We start from the raw sequence: 21,711 nt of genomic DNA on the forward strand, positions 1-21,711 counted from the left end.
AAACAGGAGAGAAAAACTCAGCTTCAACAGGTGGGCATTCTCCAGGCAAGCGAAGAGACACACGCAATAAAGGGGAAGCAGACAGCAGCCGCAGCTCTGAGTGCACGCAGGTGCAGGGACAAAGCAGCAGGCAGCAGGAGTGCAGGTGGCCAGGTGAGACTTACCTGCAGGATGGCCCTAGGCCATACCCCCCTCAGAACACCCTCCTGGGCTCCCAGCTGTAAACATCTTGCCCACCTGTGCCCAGCTAGGAGTCACCTTTGGAGGTAGGGACCACAGAGGGCCCAGCTCTATGGCTCCACTCCACCCTACATGGAGCCACAGTATAGTAGGCACTATGGACACTTTCTTCCCAGTCCAGTCCCCATGGCTTCCCAGAGCCCATGGGATGTCAGGTCTGACTATGACCTCCACAGGGAGGCAGGAAAGACCTAGTCATGGCACTGGCTCCCCTAAAGGTATAAGAGACACTGTCACAACTGGAGAGCCTGACAGGCCAACTCACGTGTGAGTGCTCTGCCCATGTGACAGTCGTGAAAAGGAACGTGATGGCGGGTGCAAAGTGGACACAAAGGGACACGCGGGCACAGCCTCTCATCCCTTAGGGAGATCTGGAAAGGAACCTGTAAAGCAGTTGTGATTAAACCCAGTGGTCCAGGAGGCCTCGGCGATGGCTTGGTGTCCAAGACCCCAAAGCAGGTCCTGTGGGACCTGAGAGTCAGACAGGAGAGATGTGCTTCTGCCTACCTCCAACTGCGCCGCCTGCCACACCGGAGGAAAAGCTGCCCATGGCGTGCGAGTTGGTCAGTCTGGTTGCGGCAGATGAGACATGCACTAGGCCAGCAGCAGCTGGCACAGAGCTGAACAAAGACTGTAGCACAGATGAGCCTAGGTTGGCCTGCAGGGACATGGGGCCCAAGGCAAACTGCGGGCCAGGAGTGAAAGTGCCCAGGAAGGACCGATGTGTCTGAGAGGAGGGGGCCATGCCGCCTGCCGAGGAGACTGTTGTGGCGAGGCCTGGACCACTGAGGAGGCCCCCAGGAGGCACAGCAGCAGCGGAAATGAAGAGATTGTGGCCATTCTTGAAGTCAGGTTCGCGGTCCCGGCCCTTGCCCGCCTTGCCATGTGACGAGGCCTTGTCTGAAGGTGTGCACACTGGCAGGCCCACCTCTGCCTCCTTGCCTTTGATCCCCTCAACCTTTGAGCCACCCAGTCCATCCAGCTGCCTCTTGTTCACAAAAGGGCCAGGTTCTACACTGCTGTCCTTGCCCCTTGGAGCAGAAAAGCTCAGGGAAGCACCCAGGCTGGCCACCTCAGGGGCCTTGTGGGAGAGAGAAGCACCATCACTGAAGCTGTGTAAACTAAGGTCGGCAGCCAGGCCTCCGCTGAAGGTGAAGCCATTGGGAGGGTTGCTAATGGGGCTCAGCCCACCAGTCCCCGACAGTGCACCTGGGAAGCTCTTCCTGGGGTGAGTGGCCAGCTTGGCATCAACTGAGCCGAGCTCCTCTAGGGTGGGCCGGAAAGTGAACAGAGAGTTCTGGCTCAGAGTAGAGCTGGCCTGTAGCGGGCTGTCTGCAGCCTTGGCCAGGCTGAGGTCGGCAATTGGCGAGAAGGTGGACTTCCACTTGCTGCTGTTGATGGGCTCGCTGGAGGGCACTGGCTTCCTTCCTACCAGGCTGCCACCTAAGGAGGAGAGGCAGGGACTGAGGCCTGGGTGCGTCCAAAGGGCCAAGTAGGGTGGGAGCTGTGGTGCAAGGTGTCCAAGGGGTCTGGGAGGGAGCTGCATAGCTCAGAATGATGCCCTTCCACCCAAAAAAGGTTGGCCCTACGTGTGGCTAGGGTGGGGCTACAGGGGAAGATAAAAGATGAAAGGAAGGCTTCTGCAGGAGGGAGGACAGGTGGTTGGACTAGTCAACATAAATCAGACTCTGGCTCCTTCAAAAAAAAAGGAAACAGGTCCGCTGCACAAGCAAGCGAGGACACAGTACAACATCGAGACTGGCTTGTGGTGGAGATGGCCTTCCCAGCACCACTATGCTCAGAAACACCTGTGCAGGTAAGACAGCGTTTGTCACCTAGCACTGGGGACTCATGTAATGAACTGTTACTCACCATTTTCCAAGGTTTTTGGAGGAGATTTGCTTTCCAATGAGATAGTTGCAATTTTTCTCTCAATTCTATCAAGAAAGAAAAAAAGACTGTTTGAAATCTGTGTGCATGCTAAGAGAACTGTACGTGTTCACTGAATTGTCCAGGGAGGTTGGGCAGCAGTAGATGCACAGCCTGCCTGGCCTCAGACCTCCTTGGAGGAGGACCCATGGCTCTAGTGCCCTGTATGCCTGTGCTGTGGCCCCATCGGTCGCACGATGCTGTCGCTGGTGGGGGGACAGGGCTGAGGGCTCAGCCACTACAGAGAAATAGGGACTCTATTTCCCCACATAAAGACACACACACGCCCCAGATGGAACCATCCCTCAAGTAGTTTAAAACCCTGGTGCTAGCTGTGGTATACTTTGACATCTGTAATAGTGTTTTTCAATAGCTGGTCCATGGACTGCTGCCAGTCTGCCAGAAATTTTGTGCTGGTCCACAGACTGGTGGTTGAAAAACACTGATCTATAATATATAGTGTGTTGTGCACGTGAAACATAAGATGTAGTACACTGCAGCAAGCTGGACTTTGTAGCAGCACCAAATTATAAATGGGGTACATTCTATGTCAGTGTATTATATGTCAGTTCTATTCCTAAGAACACTATGACCTCCAGAGACAAAGACCTTCTGAAAGAATCTAGAAACTGGCCCTGGCCAGTTGGCTCAGTGGTAGAGCATCGGCCTGGCGTGCAGGAGTCCTGGGTTCGATTCCTGGCCAGGGCACACAGGAGAAGCGCCCATCTGCTTCTCCACCCCTCCCCCTCTCCTTCCTCTCTGTCTCTCTCTTCCCCTCCTGCAGCCAAGGCTCCATTGGAGCAAAGTTGGCCTGGGCGCTGAGAATGGCTCTATGGCCTCTGCCTCAGGCACTAGAATGGCTCTGGTCACAACAGAGCAACGCCCCAGATGGGCAGAGCATTGCCCCCTAGTGGGCATGCCGGGTGGATCCCGGTCGGGCGCATACGGGAGTCTGTCTGACTGCCTCCCCGTTTCCAACTTCAGAAAAATACAAAAAAAAAAAAAAAAAGAGTCTGGAAACTGCTATGAGTTGGACAAAAGAACACCCAAGTGCAACTTTTGAAAACATAACATCTGTGGAAAAGGAACAAAATAAAGTAACTTTCATGAGATACCAAAAGCACAGGCAACAAAAGTAAACATAGAATAGATAAATGGGACTTGGTCAAAATTTAATACTTTTATGCTTCAAAGGACACTAGCAAGAAAGTAAAGAGACTACAAGGGAGAGAGAGGACACATTATCACACCATGTATGTGGTAAGGGATCATGTATCCAGAAAAATAACTTTTATAACTCATCAACAAAGGAAACCCAATTAAAGGTGAGGCTAAGGGCTCCAGTTAGACACACAGCCAGCCAATCAGCATGTGAGAAGATGCTCAACATCACTAGTTATTAAGGAGATAAAAGTCGGGACCATAATGAGACTCCACTTCATACCTATAAGAATGACTATTATATTAACAAAATCAGATAATAACAAGTGCTGATGGGGATGTGGGGGAATTGGAACCTGAGTGCAGAGCTGGTGGAAACGTACAATGTAGTGGCCACTGTGGAAAACAGGATGGCAGTTCTTAAAAAAATTAAACGCAAAATGACCATGTAACCTAGCAAATCCACATGATATGAGGCAAATTGCAACAAAAAGCATGTATATGACTCTTCACAGCAGCACCATTCATAATGGCTAAAAAACTAGAAGCAACCCCAGTGTTCATGGACAGATAAACAGAAAAACAAAATATGGCCCATCCACACTGAAATACTATGCAGCATTAGAGAGGAAGGATATTCTGACATTTGCTATGACATGGATGAACCTTGAGGACATTATGCTCAGTGACACACAAGATTCCTAGAGAAGTCAGATTCATAGAGACAAAAAGTAGACAGATGGTGGGTGCCAGAGACTGGGGAAGGAGGAGTAGACGGGGAGTGATTGTTAAAGACCCCAGCACCCACTTCTGCCAACTAAGGCAAATGGAAGCTGCCTGTCCCCAGGAGGTTTCACATGACCACAAGTGCCTATTCTTCAGAGCCCTGCCAGTGAACACCCCTCTCTCAAGGATGGAGTGCCTGCCCAGTCCAGCCCTGTACCTCACCTGGCACTGCCTTGCTCGTCTTCAGAACCTGGCTCCTCATCTGAGGTCAGCGGGGAGTAGTGGGCCCCATTGGTCTGGCTCAGGGGCTTCTCTTTCTTGAGTATGGGTGGCTGGTCATTGTCCTGGTAAGGGACAGGGGAGCTCTTCAGGGAACTCTCAGGGGACGAGATGGCTGTGATTTCCAAAGGCTGGTTAATGTTGTTGACCTGAAGGACCAGGACAGAACACAGCACAACTCTTTTCACTGGGCTCCCACAGTACCAACCCCAAGAGCTTTGCCCCAACCCCTTCTGCCTGAGTTACCCCAGGGTGCAGAGTCCTGGAGAATTACAAAGCCTGCCAGCTGCCTGCCCCCTTCCAGCATATGGCTAGGTTCCTGATTGTGCTCCTGACCTAGCCCATCTTGGCCAGCCCTTGGAACAAGAGACCCAATGTCCAGATAGATGTCTGCCTGTCTGAACTGGGTGCCCCCCCCATCACCTGCCCCAGCCACTCGTTCCTAGCCTCACCATGGAGTTCAGGTTGAGGGGAGACCCTGAAGACTGTGTGAAGAGACCAGCGATGGACAAGGCCCGGCGCTTGGGGGACACGCCTGAGCTCAGGCTGGGGGTTCCCGTTGATGCCCGCTTCCTCCTGCCCCGCTTTCGGCTGTCCTGCCCGTGGCTCTGGTTGCTGTCTCCACGGGTGCCCCCAGGCAGAGGGCTGTGCTTGTTGGAAGGCGACTGCTTGGCATTGCTGGCACCAGCCGAAATGGTGAAGATGATCCTCCTCTTGGCCTCGCTCTCCGGATCTGAGAAGCCAGCTTCAGAAGGAAGGTCCCCTTTGCTGACATCAGAGAGTGGGCCCTGGGCAGCGCTGAGCCGGGGGCTGACGCAGAGCTGGTGAGCAGGTGAGGCTGGACCAGAGTTCCGGGGCTGCACCAGCAATTGAGGGTGCTGCGGCGTGGAACTGCGGGAGCCCATTGTGTTGAAAAGGCTCCCTGAGCTGGAGGACTCATCAAAGTTGGGGGGCTCAGCTCCAGGAGCAAGAGGGGCTGGGCTGCCTGCCAGGGCCCCGCTGATGGCCACTGAGCCAGCATAGGAGAAGCCTGCAGGGAAGGGACATGGTTTCTCAGGGAAGCCCATCCCAGGACAGGATGACACTGCCCCAGGTGGAGCTGGTGGAGACACTCTGCCTTCGAGATGCACCCTCCATTTTGTGGATGCCCCCAGACAGCACCAAGGAACCAGGCAGGTACCCTCAGGCTGGTGCAAGCACAGGTGAGTAGTGGCCTCTGCCTTTTATTATTTATGCCTGGAAAAACAATTTCCAAACAGGCCATATGTTGATACAAGCCTGGCCCGTAGGTCTGGCAATTTGGCTGCCAACTGTGGTTATAACAGATTTATTGACACATGCTCACCACCTTTCCACAAACTGTTACACTCTACAGTTGGACAGCTGCAACAGAGACCCTCTGGGCTACAGAGCCACCATTTTCCCCCAGGCCCTGTGTCAACAGACACACATCAAGAATCGAAGCTCTCTGAAGGAGACCATAACCCAGATAAGAACTGGGCAGTCCAAGTGTTCACAGTGGTTTGACAAAGACAATGCCACCATGCCACCCAGGCTCTAATACAGCCAGACTAAGCATGTCCATATCAGGATGCAAGCCAGAGGTTCAGGGAATGCACTGAGGGCCCAGCCTAGATCCCCCAATGCCCAGGGCTTGCTATGCTACTGCTACTAAAGGGAATGACAGCTCTGACTCAGCGCTGACCCCATGGCTGGGAGGAGTTAGGCTCTCGGCATGGCATCTCTGGGGGCCTCATTATGGAAACACTCCGTTCACACATCATGCCCCTGCCCCTGCCCCTGCCCCAGCCCCAGCCCCTGGGGAGGGGGTGGGAGTACAGGTGGAAGCTGACCTCTGGAAATGGGGCAGGGACAGTAGGAGCACCCTTACCTGTGGGGGCCAGGGCAAGGCCTTTGTTCCCAGCAGTATTGCTCCCAGCACCATGGGCATTAGCACCCATCTGCTTTTCAAGTGTGGACGAGGACTCTCGAATCTGAGGCACAGGACTGGGGGTGCTTCTCTGTGGAAAGAGAATACCCACTGTCAGTTGAGCTGAGCCTGACATGTGAATGTCGGGGGGTGGTTACAGGCCACGGGACGCACCAAGAGCCTGAAACAAGGAGAATGGCAGGTGTGTAAGAAGCAGCTCAAAGGCTGCCTGACCAGGTGGTGGCGCAGTGGATAGAGCGTCGGACTGGAATGCGGAAGGACCCAGGTTCGAGACCCCGAGGTCGCCAGCTTGAGCAAGGGCTCATCTGGCTTGAGCAAAGAGCTCACCAGCTTGGACCCAAGGTCGCTGGCTCCAGCAGTGGGTTACTCGGTCTGCTGAAGGCCCGCGGTCAAGGCACATGTGAGAAAGCAATCAATGAACAACTAAGAAGTCGCAACGCGCAACGAGAAACTGATGATTGATGCTTCTCATCTCTCTCCGTTCCTGTCTGTCTGTCCCTGTCTATCTCTGCCTCTGTTAAAAAAAAAAAAAAAAAAAAGAAGCAGCTCAAAGGTCAAGTGTCCTGTTCAGGGTGTGAGCACAGTGGGTAGACACTGGAAGGGTCTGACCAGGGGAGGAAGAGATGTCTGACTTGGGTCCTAAAGGATCACTTTGGCTAATGGGTTCAGGGTGGAATGAAAGGTACAGGGAAGAGCAGTTAGGGCAGCAGTTATGATCTAAACCAGCAATTCCTCTCCTATGTAAAACAAAATGAAACAATGTCGACACCAAGCCTGTACATATATGTTCACAGTGGCCAAAAAGTGGGGAAAAGTGTTCAATGAAGCCCTGGCCAGTTGGCTCAGTGGTAGAGCATCAGCCTGGCGTATAGATGTCCTGGGTTTAATTCCTAGTAAGGGCACACAGGAGAAGCAACCATCTGCTTCTCTACTCCTCCTCCTCCTTCTTTCTCTCTCTCTCTTCCCCTACCACAGCCATGGCTAGACTGGTTCAAATGCATTGGCCCCGGGAACTGAGAATGGCTCCCTGGAGCCTCTGCCTCAGGTGCTAAAAATAGCTCAGTTGCGAGCATGCCCCAGATGAGCAGAGCATCAGCCCCAGACGGGGGTTGCCAGGTGGATCCTGGTGGGGTGCACGCAGGAGTCTGTCTCTCTGTCTCCTCTCCTCTCACTTGGAAAAAGAAGAAAAAAATGTCCCATGACAGATGAAACCATACACAAATGTTTCCACCCACACACTGGAATATTAGTCACGAAAAGGAGCGAAGGGCTGACACATGTTACAACATGGATGAACTCTGTAAACATGATGCTCAATGGAAGAAGTCAGACACAAAAAGGCCACTCAGTGTATGATTCCATTTATGTGACATGTCCAGAGCAGGCAAATCCAGAGACAGGAAGTAGGTCCATGGTTACCAGGGGCAGGGGAAATAGAGGTCACTATAGATGGGGATAGGATATCTTTTTGGGGTGATGGAACACTCTGGAACTAGACAGAGGTGATGGTTGCACAACCCTGTGAACAAATTAAATGTCACTGAAATGCACATTTAAAAATTTTTATTTGATTTTAAAAAGAGATGAAGGGAGGGAGAGAGAGAGAAAGAAACATAGATTTATTATTCCACTTATTTATGCACTCACTGGTTGATTTTTGTATGTGCCCTGACCAGGGATCAAACCCACAACCTTGGCATATCAGGTTGGCACTCTAACCATCTGAGCTACCCTGCCAAGGTTGAAAAGCGCACTTTAGCTGGTGAATTGTATGTGGATTATATATCAATAATTTTTTAAAAGTCTGCATTATGTAAGGGTATGTACTCAACGATCCACAAGAGTGAGGCAGGGAACACAGGTGTGAACTGAAGGAAGGGGACAGGCTTCAAGCTTCTACCACCTCGGGCAGTTCTACTCCTCCACCCACTCACACCACTTAACAAAAAGAATCCAAGATAAAAAAGTCAAGATGCACCTCACCAGGCGTGGCGCAGTGGATAGAGCCTCGGACTGGGATGCGGAAGGACCCAGGTTCAAGACCCTGAGGTCGCCAGCTTGAGCGCTGGCTCATCTGATTTGAGCAAAGCTCGCCAGCTTGGACCCAAGGTTGCTGGCTCAAGCAAGGGGTTACTCGGTCTGCTAAAGGCCCGTGGTCAAGGCACATATGAGAAAGCAATCAATGAACAACCAAGGTGTTGCAACGAAAAACTGATGATTGATGCTTCTCATCTCTCTCCATTCCTGTCTGTCTATCCCTCTCTCTGACTCTCTCTCTATCTCTGTAAAAAAAAAAAAAAAAAAAAAAGGCAAGATGCTAATGTAATTAAACCTGGATTTTGGATGCTCTATTTGTCTCAAAACCCAACGGCATGCAATTTAACAAAAAGGAACCAGGTCTCGTGGGGCAAAAACCAGACAAAAGTCCCCTTGGCCTGTGCTGATGCTCTTGGAGCAGCACAGAATTGGATGCCCCCCCAGTACACACATGGTGCCCACTCATCACCTTCTCGACGCGGCTGGGCAACACCACGCTGGCCAGGGGGATGCTGACAGGAAGCTTGCTGGGCTGCACAGTGCTGAGCGGGATGCTGACAGGTAGGCTGGTGATGGCCTCCCCGCTGCTGGCATAGGCACGCTCCTTCAGACCCTACAGACAAGCAGACCACTTGCTACTGCTGATCAGTAAACCCCACAAGTACCACCTGAGGGATACAGTGACACTCCAGCCATGGATGAGGGACTTCTATAACAGATGGTTCCCTCATCCCAGTAACACCTACCCCTCTAACTCCAACTGCTTCTCCTGACTTTCCAGGCCCCTACCCATCACAATTGTCACCAACCACCAGGTCCTTACACTATGACCTTCCAATATTTCTCAAACTTGCCACCTGAACAAAGGTAGAATTGTCCTCTTCTTCCTGTCTCCATAGGCAATGCCTCCCTAAGAGGGTTCTACTATCACTCTCCTAGTCTCGTCTAAGGATGGTGAAGCAAATGAGGGTGGGGACCTAACTGACAAAAACCTAGCCCTTCAACCCGCCCCACCCTCTTCTGGCTCCATTGCCCTCACCTGGATATTCTCTCCTAACAGACCTGCTCAGGATGACCACTGAGCAGCCCCCTACAGCCCTGGCTCAGGCACAGGTGAGAAGACCCACCCGCTCCCATTCCAAGGGCCCCTTCACCCCTGGTGGCTGTCCATACCTTCTCGCTGCCTTTTTCTCCTGTCATCTGTAAGGCCACAGGGGATGAGGGCCGTGGGTCCTGAGGGCTCAGCTTGATGCCATTGGTGAGGCCTGGGCACTGGTATGGAAGGCCATTCTCCTTGATGTGCTCAGCTCTGAAATAAGACACCCACCTCGGTCACTCTCTGGGGAGACTGTGGCTGTGGCTTTGCATTCAGAGTTGACAACCTGGGCCTACCAAACCCTTCCAAACTGATGAACACCTCTTAAGACCCTTTAACAGCCCAAGGGTGCCAGGAACTGACCCGCTGGCCCACACACTCACCGTGGGTGCAACTCGCCAGTGGATGCCTTGCTAGCGCCCATGTGGTCCTGGCTCAGGTGGCGTCTTAGCACAAGCTTGGCTGGGGAGAGCCTGGTGTAGTCTGGCAAGGCCAAGCCAGACAGCTTTTCAAGCCGGGGCCGGCCACTGTGGCTGGGGGTACAGGGCACAACCTCCTGGTCCAGTGGGGAGGCCAGGTACTGGGGGGTGTTTTGCTTGGACGAGGGCCGGCTCAGCGTGTTGCAGAGCTCGTAGCTGGCTGTGTGGCCATTCATGGAGAGCTCTGGGCTCATGCTACTGAAGTGGGGCAGAGAGAACTTGGAGCAGTCCAGCTCGAGGTGTAGCCGGCTGGGCTCCACCTCTAGTTCCCGGCTCAAGCTGCCTTTTCCTCGCAGGTGCAGAGACACGCTGTCATCAGGTGGAACACAGGACTTGAGCTGCAGGAGCTCCTGCTGCCGCTGGCTCTTTTCTAGCTCCACGATACTGATCTAGAAGATCGAGGGTGTCAGGTCTGCAGCTTGCTTGGGGCAAGCATCTGCTGAAGGCCCCAGCGTAGAGGTCGGCCCAGCCATACCCAGCAGCCCACTGGAGGGGACTATCCTGGGAGAGTGAGAAGGATGCCCACCCCGAATATCTGTAAAGAGGTAGATTGGTTTTGTGTATGACGGGGAGGCCAGAGCAGCCAACCACCCAAATCCGGTCAGGGTGCTCTGGGTGGACGAACAAGACAGCACTTGAGTTTCAAGAGCAGTTCTGCAGATGTGCATCTGCTGACACGGAAAAACATCTCCAGGAAGGTAAGGAACAGATAATATGGTGCTCCCGTGAATATACAACATTGGGAAAACCCTGAAATAGCGTTTCCTTCCAGAGGTCAGGACACAAGTCATTTTTTCCCTTACACTTTGATTTTTTTTTCTATAAGAACATATATCATTTCTTTATTACATAGAAGAGCCAGAAACCAAGTATATTCTCTGTACAGACTTCTCTTGCAGGTACATCCATGGAAACAAGTCCTGGCTTTGGTAACAGTCAACAAACCTCTTTTTATGACACACACTGCTTGCGTGGTGGGCATGAGACACCTGGGCCACATATCACAGGGCCTTAAACTGCTCACAGATCTAGCCTGGGGACTATGTAGTTAAAGAATTATCTTTAAAATAAACAATGATGCAAAGAAATTCACTGCAATTTCATTTTATAATAATAAACCACTTGAAAGAGCCCCAAGGATGTGGCAACCGGCAATGCCCCACGTTATGAAGCTGGGTTGAGGAGATGCAGCAGCAGAGGCTGCAGTCTATACACACGAAGCACAAAACCAAGCTCATGCTGCCTATCTCCCTCTACTCTCCTTATTGTTACTTGGAGGTTCTGTATTTGGGAACTCAGCCATGGCTTCTATGGTATGCTTTCTTCTCCGCACTTTTTTCTAGCTGATCTTGATGAATGAGTTACCCCATCAAGCAAAGCACAAGCTGTTCTATTTTTTTTTTTTTTTTTTTTTGTATTTTTCTGAAGCTGGCAACGGGGAGAGACAGTCAGACAGACTCCTGCATGCGCCCGACCGGGATCCACCCGGCATGCCCACCAGGAGGCGACGCTCTGCCCACCAGGGAGCGATGCTCTGCCACGACCAGAGCCACTCTAGCGCCTGGGGCAGAGGCCAAGGAGCCATCCCCAGAGCCCGGGCCATCTCTGCTCCAATGAAGCCTTGGCTGCGGGAGGGGAAGAGAGAGACAGAGAGGAAGGGGGGGGGGTGGAGAAGCAAATGGGCGCTTCTCCTATGTGCCCTGGCCGGGAATCAAACCCGGGTCCCCCGCACACCAGGCCGATGCTCTACCGCTGAGCCAACCGGCCAGGGCCACAAGCTGTTCTATTTTAACGTGCAAAGACAAGACTGTTCAGTGACTAGGCCCTGGCCAGTTGGCTCAGTGGTAGAGCGTCGGCCTGGCGTGCAGGAGTCCTGGGTTCGAATCCCAGCCAGGGCACAAAGGAGAAGCACCCATCTGCTTCTCCACCCCTCCCCCTCTCCTTCCTCTCTGTCTCTCTCTTCCCCTCCCGCAGCCAAGGCTCCATTGGAGCAAAGTTGGCCCGGGCACTGGGGATGGCTCCATGGCCTCTGCCTCAGGCGCTAGAATGGCTCTGGTTGCAACAGAGCAACACCCCAGATGGGCAGAGCATCGCCCCCTGGTGGGCATGCCGGGTGGATCCCAGTTGGGTGCATGCGAGTCTGTCTGACTGCCTCCCCATTTCCAACTTCAGAAACATTAAAAAAAAAAAAAGACTGTTCAGTGACTGTGTCAGAAGTGTTTCACCAGGAGCCATTCAGGCACCCTTTAGGTCTGGAATCAGGTGCTGCCCACCTGCCCTGCTCCGTGTTCCCCTCCAGGTCGACAATGGAATGTTAGGCTATTGTTAATGTGACACCCAAACTAGTACCCTGTTCCTGGGAGAAGGACAGCTTTGGTGTCTCTGCCAATGGCACTGACCATGTTCCTAACACCATGGTTGAAACCCAGAGAGGCTGATGCCTCCCCATTCCTGGGCCCCCTACCTGTAGCTCCAGGCAGTGCCTCTGTTTCTCAGAGATCTGGCTCTTTAGGGCCTGCTTCTCCTTCAGCAGATTCTCCAGGGACAGTGTGGACCAGTCCAGCTTTAGCTCCTCGCACCGAGCCTTCAGCTGTGGGAAAGGGCAGTTGTGGCCATGAGCATTTACACAGTTGTGTGAAGGCCAAGATGGACTCCCCCAGACCTTCTTCTCATCCTGACACTGGGTCTGGGGGGAACACAAACAAGGCAGGTGTTCCTGGGGACCAGTTCCCCAGTTCCTCTCTCTCTCCCACTTCTGGAAGGCCAAGCTGTATAGGAGGCCCAAGGAAACCAGAGTCCCCATAGGAAATGCCCACAGGAGCATGGTAAAGGATCTCATGTAATGAAGCATGCATGGGGCCCATTAGAAGGAAGGTCTGCACGTCCAATCTTGGGTGCCATGAGTCCCCAGGAGTATGGACTGGGAAAATCTAGTTCCCCTTAAAAGGCCAGTCTAGCCTGACAAGGTAGTGGTGCAGTGGATAGAGCATCAGACTAGGATGTAGAGGCCCCAGGTTTGAAACCCTGAGGTCGCTGGCTTGAGCACGGGTTCACCAGCTTGAGCGTGGGGTTGCTGGCTTGAGCATGGGATCATAGACATGACTCCATAGTCTCTAGCATGAGCCCAGAGGTTGCTCGCTTGAAGCCTAAGGTTGCTAGCTGAACAAGGGGTAGCTTGCTCTGCTATAGCAGGATTGTAGTTGTAGTTGTAGATTGATTGTAGTTGCAATCAATGAACTAAGGTGCTACAACGAAGAATTGATGCTTCTCATCTCTCTCCCTTGCAACAGAGCAACACCCCAGATGGGCAGAGCTGTTCCTGTCTCTCTCTCTCTGTCAAAAAAATAATAATAAAATAAAATAAAGGACTGTCTAGTGAAATTATGAACCTTTGGGATACCCCTGACAGGAATTTAACAAACCACATTCCAGCCCCAGCCCCAGGCCTTGCTTAAGCTCATGTACTCTGAGAGGCAAGAAAAGCAGCACTCCTAAAATGAGCTAGGAATGAGAGAAGGACGGGCCCTTGGTCTTCCTGCTGCAGACTAAGGGGGCCATAGGAAATGTCCTCAGGAGGACGTGCTGGGTCCCACAAGCATTCTTGGATCATCTCACTATGTCAGGACACACATCAGAACGGTAGCCTTCGAGTCCATCAACCGAGGGACACCCAGCCCTCTGCCTGGCCTGGGATATAAGGCTTTTGCTCACTCTGGAATGTGCTGGGCACGTACCAGCTGTAGGCTCTGGCTCCTCAGCTCCCTGTTGTCCTTTTCCAGCTGCTCTGTCTGCTCTCGCAGCTGCTGGTTGTGAGCTGAGATCTCTTTCTGCGCTTGGATCAGGTCGCTATAGGTCAGCGCCTTCACTCCCAACTGTGGATACACAACAGCAAGGCTGGGCTTGCAGGGAAATGCAGCAATGGTGGAAAAGGGAGGAGACTGACTTATTCATGCCCAGAGAAGGGCAGGGTGGCACCTTGCTAGCCAAAGACAGGATAAAGGAGGTATAGTCCCTCAGAGAGCGGAGTAAAGGAGTGAATCTAGGACATAAGCCTGTGTAGGCCCCACAAGGGGCTGGACAGGGAGCAGCCCTCTGACCATAGCCAAGGTCCCAGACTACCAGAAAGAACCAGAAAGGAAACAGGCCTTCCATATCTCAGCTGTCCCAGGCTGTGGGCCCCGGCCTGCCCATCCCTCAGTTCTGTATCTGGGTCATCCTGGCCTTGGGCAGCTCTACCTCATCCAGTTTCTGCTGGAAGAGTCTCTTTATTTCTTCTTTCTGGGCCTGACAGTGGCCGAACAGCTGCTGTGCAGCACCCAGCAACCGGGCATTCTTCTCCTGTAGGGGACAGAGGACCAGTGATTATAAGCCCCACCCATATCATCCCTTCCCTCAAATCGGCTCCAAGGAGGAGCACTGATGTGACACATCTCAGCCCATCATAATAAAGAGCACTGTTGTTCTGGGAAGTGCGAGAGCTACTCCCTCCCTACGCCCAGATGCAGCAATGCATGCATACACGGGACTCCTGCCGGTCCTCCATCTGGGACATTATCGGAAGGTGGCACCACTCAGTGGCTATTTGAGTTATTAACTGCTATCTATAGACATCTCTCAGCACAGGCAGTGCAGGCCATCTAAGCAGGGACATGGGGATATGACAGGAAGCAAGGCATGTTTTGGGAGGTCCTGGGGCTATGAGAGGCCTGGCAGGTGGGAGACTCGCCTGGCTTACCCCTCTGCAAAACACTGGGACCACAGAAGCAGGCACCCCTTACCTTCTCCTGGTCCAGCAGCTGCTGTAGGCTGGCCTTGTACTGAGGGGTCTTCGTGTACGCCAGGAACTGCAGGTACTGAATCTTGAAGGACTCTAGGAGAGTTGGAGACAAGGTCTCAGTACAGAAACCAACAGGCTAAGGCTGAAGGCTGTGGTGGTGGTGGGGAGGGATAGGCACTCAAATTTCTCTAGAAGATCCCTCTGCCCTGTTGTTAGATGTTGCTAAAAAGTGCCTGTCACTGTGCCAGCACCTTTGGTACCCATGCTGACTTCATATCACTCCCCCATACACACCTATGGCTAGTCCCCCCAACCCTGCTGAGCCCTTTGCAGCTCCTCCCATCCCCACCCAAATTTTCCTTCTCCGTAAGACTGTGGGTTCCTGTGACCAAATCTGCCAATTTCCCCTATAAACACAAACTATTGATATTGAACTGGGGAGACTGATGGCTCCCATGATTTGAGGGAGCTTCCTTCACTGCATTTTTAGAAATGAGAGGCTTCATGGCTGAGTCCAAGGCAAGCAGATGCTTAGCTCACAAGGCCTCTGAACTGGCTCACAGACCCAGTTCATCTCTGACGGGCCCTGCCCCCACCCTAAGAACCCTGGAGCTGGGTCAGCCTCTGTGAGGCCATCCTAAGCACTGTGAGGGACTGAGCAGAATCCCTTTCCCCTACTCTATACAGAAGCCCCCCACAGTGTAACAACTACAGACGTCCCCAGACATGGCCCAGTGTCCCTTGGGGGCCAGAACCTCAGCCTAAAACAACCACACAGACCCTGCTGGCCTGAAAGCCTGAGTGGCACCTGTCAAAACTGACCTGAGCCGTCAGGACTCTAGTGTGGTCAGCCTGCCACAGACATCACAGAAGGCTAACCAGAGAGGCAGAACCTCAAACCCTCCTCTCTCCTCACAGAGATGTTAAGTTGGAATTCACATGTGAACCCACAGCGTTCACGGTGCTGGCTTACCTAGCAGCTTCTGCAGTGCTGGCGGGGTGGGTGCCAGCAGCAGCTGGTCGGGGGGGTGCCGCTGCACACTGGGAGGTAGCTGATAGAATGGGCTGTGAGGTGACTTGTATGCATCTGCAGGAGACAGCAGAATTCATGTGTTAACAACTGACCAGTATGATCTCCTGGGGAACTCCAGGTTGTTCTATGGAACTTTTCTGCTTTTTCTTTTGTGACAGAGAAAGACAGAGAGAGGGACAGATAGGGACAGACAGGATGGGGGAGAGATGAGAAGCATCAATTCTTCATTGCGGCACCTTAGTTGTTCATTGATTGCTTTCTCATATGTGCCTTGACCAGGGGCTACAACAGAACGAGTGACCCCTTGCTCAAGCCAGCAACCTTGGGCTCAAGCTGGCGACCTGAGGGTTTCGAACCTGGGTCTTCTGCGTCGCTGTCCAATGCTCTATCCACTGCGCTACAACCTGGTCAGGCTCTGCTTTTTTAAATATAAGACTCAAGCAGCTGCTATAGTCAAAGGCATGACCAGACACTGCACCTTAGCAGTTCTAGAAGGCAAAACGAATGCCCTCATAATCTAAGAAATTTCTACGAGCAGTGTCATTTCTGCCATAGCTGCTGATCTTATCAAATCCGTGGCTAGGCCCTGGCCGGTTGGCTCAGCGGTAGAGCGTCGGCCTGGCGTGCAGGAGTCCCAGGTTCAATTCCCGGCCAGGGCACACAGGAGAGGTGCCCATTTGCTTCTCCACCCCTCCCCCTCTCCTTCCTGTCTCTCTCTTCCCCTCCCACAGCGAGGCTCCATTGGAGTAAAGATGGCCCGGGCACTGGGGATGTCTCTTTGGCCTCTGCCTCAGGCGCTAGAGTGGCTCTGGACGCAACAGAGCAATGTCCCAGAGGGGCAGAACATCGCCCCCTGGTGGGCATGCCAGGTGGATCCTGGGCGCATGCGGGAGTCTGTCTGAATGCCTCCCCGTTTCCAGCTTCGGAAAAAATGGAAAAAAAAAAAAAGCCGTGGCTAGCAGAATGTGACAGGAAAGCCTCCACCAGGGCTCACTCTTGGCAGACTATTGGGGTGAAGCGAGGCCCAGGTGAACCCCAAGGACATCCAAGGTGCCCTTGGAAGCATGAACCATATAGCCTGAGCAGCAAGAGGGCCCTGGGGCGGGCTCTGAGGACCGGCTCACCCTGCGGTGAGGGCGCCGCCGTCTGGGACACAGTCTGGGCGTGCAGCAGGTCCAGTGCAGTAGGGTTCTTCTTGGGCTTACGCTCGGAGTTTGCAGTGCTCATCTTCTTGGGACGTCCACGCTTCCGGCCGGCCAGCTTCCGCCCCTTCTTGTTCAGCTTCTTCTTCCGTGCTTTGGAGGGGGACGGCTTTTTGATAGTGGTCGTTGCTGTTTTTTCTTCTTCAGCACCAGAATCCTAGTGGACAGGGGCCATTGAGAGAGCAACTCCCACACTATTATTAATGCGCCGACAACACAGGATCAAGGAGAGTGACTGAAAACTGAACAGCAACAGCCCACACCCCAGGAGCCCTCTCCCTCCTCCAGCCCAATGATCAGTGCTGACAAACGCGTGTATGAACCAGCACCACCTTCCTGGTTGGAAGAGCCCCTCGCTCTATGGTGAGGGCAGGGCGACCAGGGTCTGTCTTCATCAACAGCCACACACAGCCCCAAGCCCAGGGTGCAGGGTGCTTACCACGGAGGTGTCTGCAGGCACAGCTGCCTTGCTCTCAGGCACCTTTGTGGGGGTGGTCGTATTACTCTTGTTGTCTCGCTGCTGCCGACGCCGAGCTGCCTCTTGTTCCTCCTTGAAAGCAAGAGTTGGTCATGTCCCCCAAAGTGCCAACATGTCCCCGAAAATGTGGACATGACCCAAAAGTGCCAGCATCATCTCAGCCACTGAGGTAGGTCAACTGGCCTACCTCATGCTCTGTTCATGTCAACTCCTCTCACCACGGTAGAGGAGGAAACTGAAGCAGAGAAGCTTGTGAGCTGTCCCTGGCCCCTTAGCCAGCCTGGAGCCATGTGTGTGCCTATTCCATGGGTGTAGACACCCCCAGATCTCCTGGGTCAGAAACCCATAGCTTTCTGTACTGTGTGTGGTGTGTGCAAGGAAATGAAATCAAAGACAAAAAGGCTTTGAATGTGAGGCAAAGAACTGCTTGACAGGCTTCTCCCCTCTCGGGCAGTACACGCAGCCACGCAACGAGGCCCATCTGTGCTAAGCGAGAGTTACTGGTCAGGCCACGGGAAAGTGAAAGAGGATGGTTCTGGCTGGCTTAGCTTGCTAGGAGATTAAGACCTAGACACACCAAGTATGGCTGGAATGACATGGGACTCCAGGGGGCGGGGACTTCCTGCTCAGACGTTTGTTGACATCTCCAGAAACACAGACATTTGGGCAGATGTCCTGAGGTTTAGAGGAGGTGGGTTCGAGCACTGGGCATTGCAGGGACTGGGCATTTCTGACTGGCAGCAAAACCACCATGTCAGAATCTAGGCCATTCCCCTCTAATAAGCATGGTGCACTGCTTAAAAGCAGCTGTACAGAGAGGAACATCTTGAATTCTGAACATGGTGGTCCATGAGTGACTCCCAGTTCTACATTCTGCAACACTTCACCAAGTTACCACAACGTTGTTTAAAGGTTGAAACTCACTCAACCTAGTTCCCAAAAGACTGGTGACAGGAAGTGTGGTCCCACGGGATCCATAACCCCCATCCCCAAACCAGCACTCCCCATCTACCATTTAAAATTCCATTAAGCTCATCAAGAGCATACCCGTGTTCCAGCATACCCATGACGTTCAACAAGGAAAACACATACTTACCCTGAGTTTTGGGTTTTTCAGACTAGAAAAATAGTTTTCAAGCTAAAGATGAAAAAAGAAAGAAAAAATCTTATTAGACATCAGTCCGAAACCCTGTCAGGACAAGAGCAACTCTCGACATCCCCCAACATGAGATGTCCTTGGAGCTGTCATGGAGATGCACCACTGCCCAGAGGGCCACCCCGAATGCAGGTTCCCACACGTGGGCTGTGCAAAGCCGCAGGGTTGCCTCACATGAAGTGATCTGGGTGGGAAGCAGGCTGGCTTGCTCATGGGCTCCCCAAACACCAGAGGCCTCTGACACTGAGGCCAAGTCCATTATCATCATGTTATTCAGGACAATGTCTGCCTTACACAGGGACTGGGAGCAAAGAGGGAAGACAAAGAGCCCTTGGCTCCCACTCATGCAGTGGGTCAATGGTGTCACAGATCCTCCAGGGAAAGTGCTGTAGAGGCAGGCGAGAGGGAAGAGGGAGGATGGAGGAAGCTTTCTGGGAAGGCCTGGGCCTCACCCACAGGGACACTTACTATGGTGCGGTCGATGGTGTGCAGGTAATAGGAGACGGGCTTCCCCGTCCACGACACTGAGCCCTTCAGGGGCGAGAGCTCCACGACGCGCATGATGGTGCCGATGTCTGCAACGACGGGCACAGGTTAGGGCCTTGCACACCTGGGGCAATGACTCGGGCGAGGCAGGAAGGGAGCAGAACCATGCGCCCTCATCACGTGGGGCCGTCCCACTCGCCACGCTGGCGAGGTGCCTGGATAGCAGCACGCTGGCAGGTCAGGGAGGCACACGGCATGCGCAATAGTCCCTGCTAACCCAGGTGCTTGTCCAAGGAAAACGGCAACGAGCCTGACTGGGTGGGATGGAAAAGCACTTGAGGACCATTTGGAAAGAACATGGCTACTATGATGCCTAGCACCTCAGAAATTGTGATCCTAAGGCTGGGCGCCACAGAGTAACATGACTCTTCCCCAGGAGGCCAGAAGTCCAGCTCCTCTTGCTGAAGGAATATGCACCCAGAGCCAGCCCATTGCACACACCAGCCATTTCCCCCTCAGGCACACAAAGCAGCTTATGAACCACTAAGTCTTCATAACCTCCTGTCAAATGTACAGGTCTCAACCTGGGTTTTTCTGTCCCCAAGGGGCACTGTGCAATATCTGGGGACTTCTGTGGTGGTCATGATGGGGGTGTTCCTGGCATCAAGTGGATTCCCAGGAAGCCCACACAGAGATGACTCGACCCTGAAGTCAGCAGTACCAAGGAGGGACCCAGTACCAACACGTCTATTTAGATGCTTAAGACCATACATATTAAGAATTTAGCACAATGAGAGTTTCTTACCACTCAAATTTCTACTGTTTATTCTGAAGTTCAGAGGTGCAAAGGGCTTCGAGGACACAATTCTGCCACCTGAAACACAAAAGCTGATTACTGCCACTCATGGGGAAAACAGTCATATACACCAACAAAAGGATAATGGAAGTTAGAGCAGGGGATGCTACAAAGGAACAAATGAGCACACTGAGCACACAAACAGCCAGGAATCGTGAGTCCTAAATATTTCCTACAAGTAAAAGCAAAACTAAGATATGCTTAGGCCTGACTTACAAAAACTTTCCTGTATAAACTTTCCCAGGACCTCCTGAAATCCTACAGGTGCCGACCTCTGGCCCAGTAAGCCCACATACATAGATGTATCCCACGTACCACGCTGACTCTGGGAGGCACCAGCAACCCATACACCCACCCAGACAGAAAGAGCCTATGTGTCAGGTCAGGAACCGCAGCACAAAAAACAGCTATTACACTAACATCCTATGTTAGTGTAGTCGTTCCACAGAGGAAACAAATTGTCACACCTGCCATGGTAAGCAAACATGAGTGGTGATGCTCATGTTATAATTATGACAACGCTCCACATGGACTAAAGAAAACACCAAAGTAAACATGTTAATGTCAAACTTTGTAGTGTCAGAAAAAAGAGCCAAATGAAAAAAAAATAAAAGAAAATAATACTGTTTCATTGAAATAGGAAGTCAGGAAGAATCCATTTGAGGCTCACACCATATACACATGCGTACATACACATATTCATACACACCACAACCCCACAACACCCCAGTCAGAGGAGTTCCCCAAAGCCTAGACTGTTCTTGAGAGCAGTCTCCCATCAGGTGGGATGATGCATCCCAGAGCCAACCAGGTGCAGAATCAGGCAGGAGTCTCATTGTGTCAGGTAATGCGTGAGAGCTGGAGACCATGTAGAGTATTCAAAGTCATGGAGAATCTAAGAGCGTGGGATATGATGAAATAAAACCCAGGGGTCCACAGATTGCTCCCATTAGGAGTCTGCTACCCCACAACACCCACACAACAGGTGCATGAGCGGACTTTTGAGAGCATGTCACTGCAGGACAACAGATCGGTGACCAGAGGACTTCACAGGCAGTTTTGCCCCTGAGCTAGCCCATGTGTGACAACCAGATACTAAGACCTACAGAAAACAGGGCTCAGAGGGGCAAAGTTAAGCTCACCACAAGGGGGGAGTCCAGTACAGATGACATCCCACAGGAAAATGAGCCCAGATACCCCATGAGCATCATCAAAAAAGATGGAGGGGCAGGCCCTGGCCAGTTGGCCCACTGGATAGAGTGACGGCCCAGTGTGAAGTCCCAGTTCAATTCCTAGTCAGGGCACACATGAGATACAACCATCTGCTTCTCTTCTCCCTCTCTCCCTTCTCTCTCTCTTTCCCACTCACAGCCACTGGATAGCTCAGTTGGTCCAAGTGCCGGCTTTCAGGTGCTAAGAATAGCTCGGTTGATTCGAGCATTGGCCTCAAACAGGAGTTGCCGGTTGGATCCCTGTCAGGACTATGAGGAATTCTATCTCCCCTCCTCTCACTTAAAAGAAAAAAAAGATGGAGGGGCCATTTTCTAAAAAATCCTATAACAGTTCAAGACCTGAAGTGTACTCGTGACTGTTGGCTGGAGAGTTAGGAAACAAAAGAGGCACTCTTGACTACTGGGAAAGTTCAAAGCAGGTTGGGACCAAGGTCACAGGAATCCCAGTCCTTTTCTGGGGAAATGTAGGTGGTGAAGGAGGGGCCTGAAGGCTCAGGAGATGGGGTATGTGCAGGGTGCAGTGCATAGCACCTTTACAAATGATTAACAACCATACACACACACACACACACATACTCACACATGAATATGAA

General features: G+C 52.4%; 1 protein-coding gene across 5 annotated transcripts in view; it reads right to left on the reverse strand.

The window, feature by feature from the left end:
- DOT1L (DOT1 like histone lysine methyltransferase) overlaps nt 1-21,711 on the reverse strand; it is a 74,308-nt gene that overhangs the window by 5,017 nt on the left and 47,580 nt on the right. For 2 of the 5 annotated variants that reach the window (XM_066276854.1, XM_066276868.1), the window contains exons 10-28: nt 19,836-19,904; nt 19,013-19,119; nt 18,485-18,526; nt 17,350-17,460; nt 16,833-17,067; nt 15,649-15,762; nt 14,677-14,768; nt 14,135-14,236; nt 13,633-13,770; nt 12,363-12,488; nt 9,803-10,287; nt 9,497-9,632; nt 8,793-8,936; nt 6,227-6,356; nt 4,788-5,365; nt 4,279-4,484; nt 2,113-2,177; nt 748-1,683; nt 2-623 (exon numbers count right to left, since the gene is read on the reverse strand). In XM_066276854.1, the coding sequence (XP_066132951.1) occupies nt 595-623; nt 748-1,683; nt 2,113-2,177; nt 4,279-4,484; nt 4,788-5,365; nt 6,227-6,356; nt 8,793-8,936; nt 9,497-9,632; nt 9,803-10,287; nt 12,363-12,488; nt 13,633-13,770; nt 14,135-14,236; nt 14,677-14,768; nt 15,649-15,762; nt 16,833-17,067; nt 17,350-17,460; nt 18,485-18,526; nt 19,013-19,119; nt 19,836-19,904 (3,845 nt within the window). In that variant the 3' untranslated portion in view covers nt 2-594. Of the gene's footprint in view, nt 1; nt 624-747; nt 1,684-2,112; nt 2,178-4,278; nt 4,485-4,787; nt 5,366-6,226; nt 6,357-8,792; nt 8,937-9,496; nt 9,633-9,802; nt 10,288-12,362; nt 12,489-13,632; nt 13,771-14,134; nt 14,237-14,676; nt 14,769-15,648; nt 15,763-16,832; nt 17,068-17,349; nt 17,461-18,484; nt 18,527-19,012; nt 19,120-19,835; nt 19,905-21,711 lie in introns of those variants that run through there. The other 3 variants (XM_066276860.1, XM_066276887.1, XM_066276877.1) reach the window with 2 other exon arrangements.

The sequence above is a fragment of the Saccopteryx bilineata genome, chromosome 1 (genome assembly GCF_036850765.1).
Source record: "Saccopteryx bilineata isolate mSacBil1 chromosome 1, mSacBil1_pri_phased_curated, whole genome shotgun sequence".
Lineage (NCBI taxonomy): Eukaryota > Metazoa > Chordata > Mammalia > Chiroptera > Emballonuridae > Saccopteryx > Saccopteryx bilineata.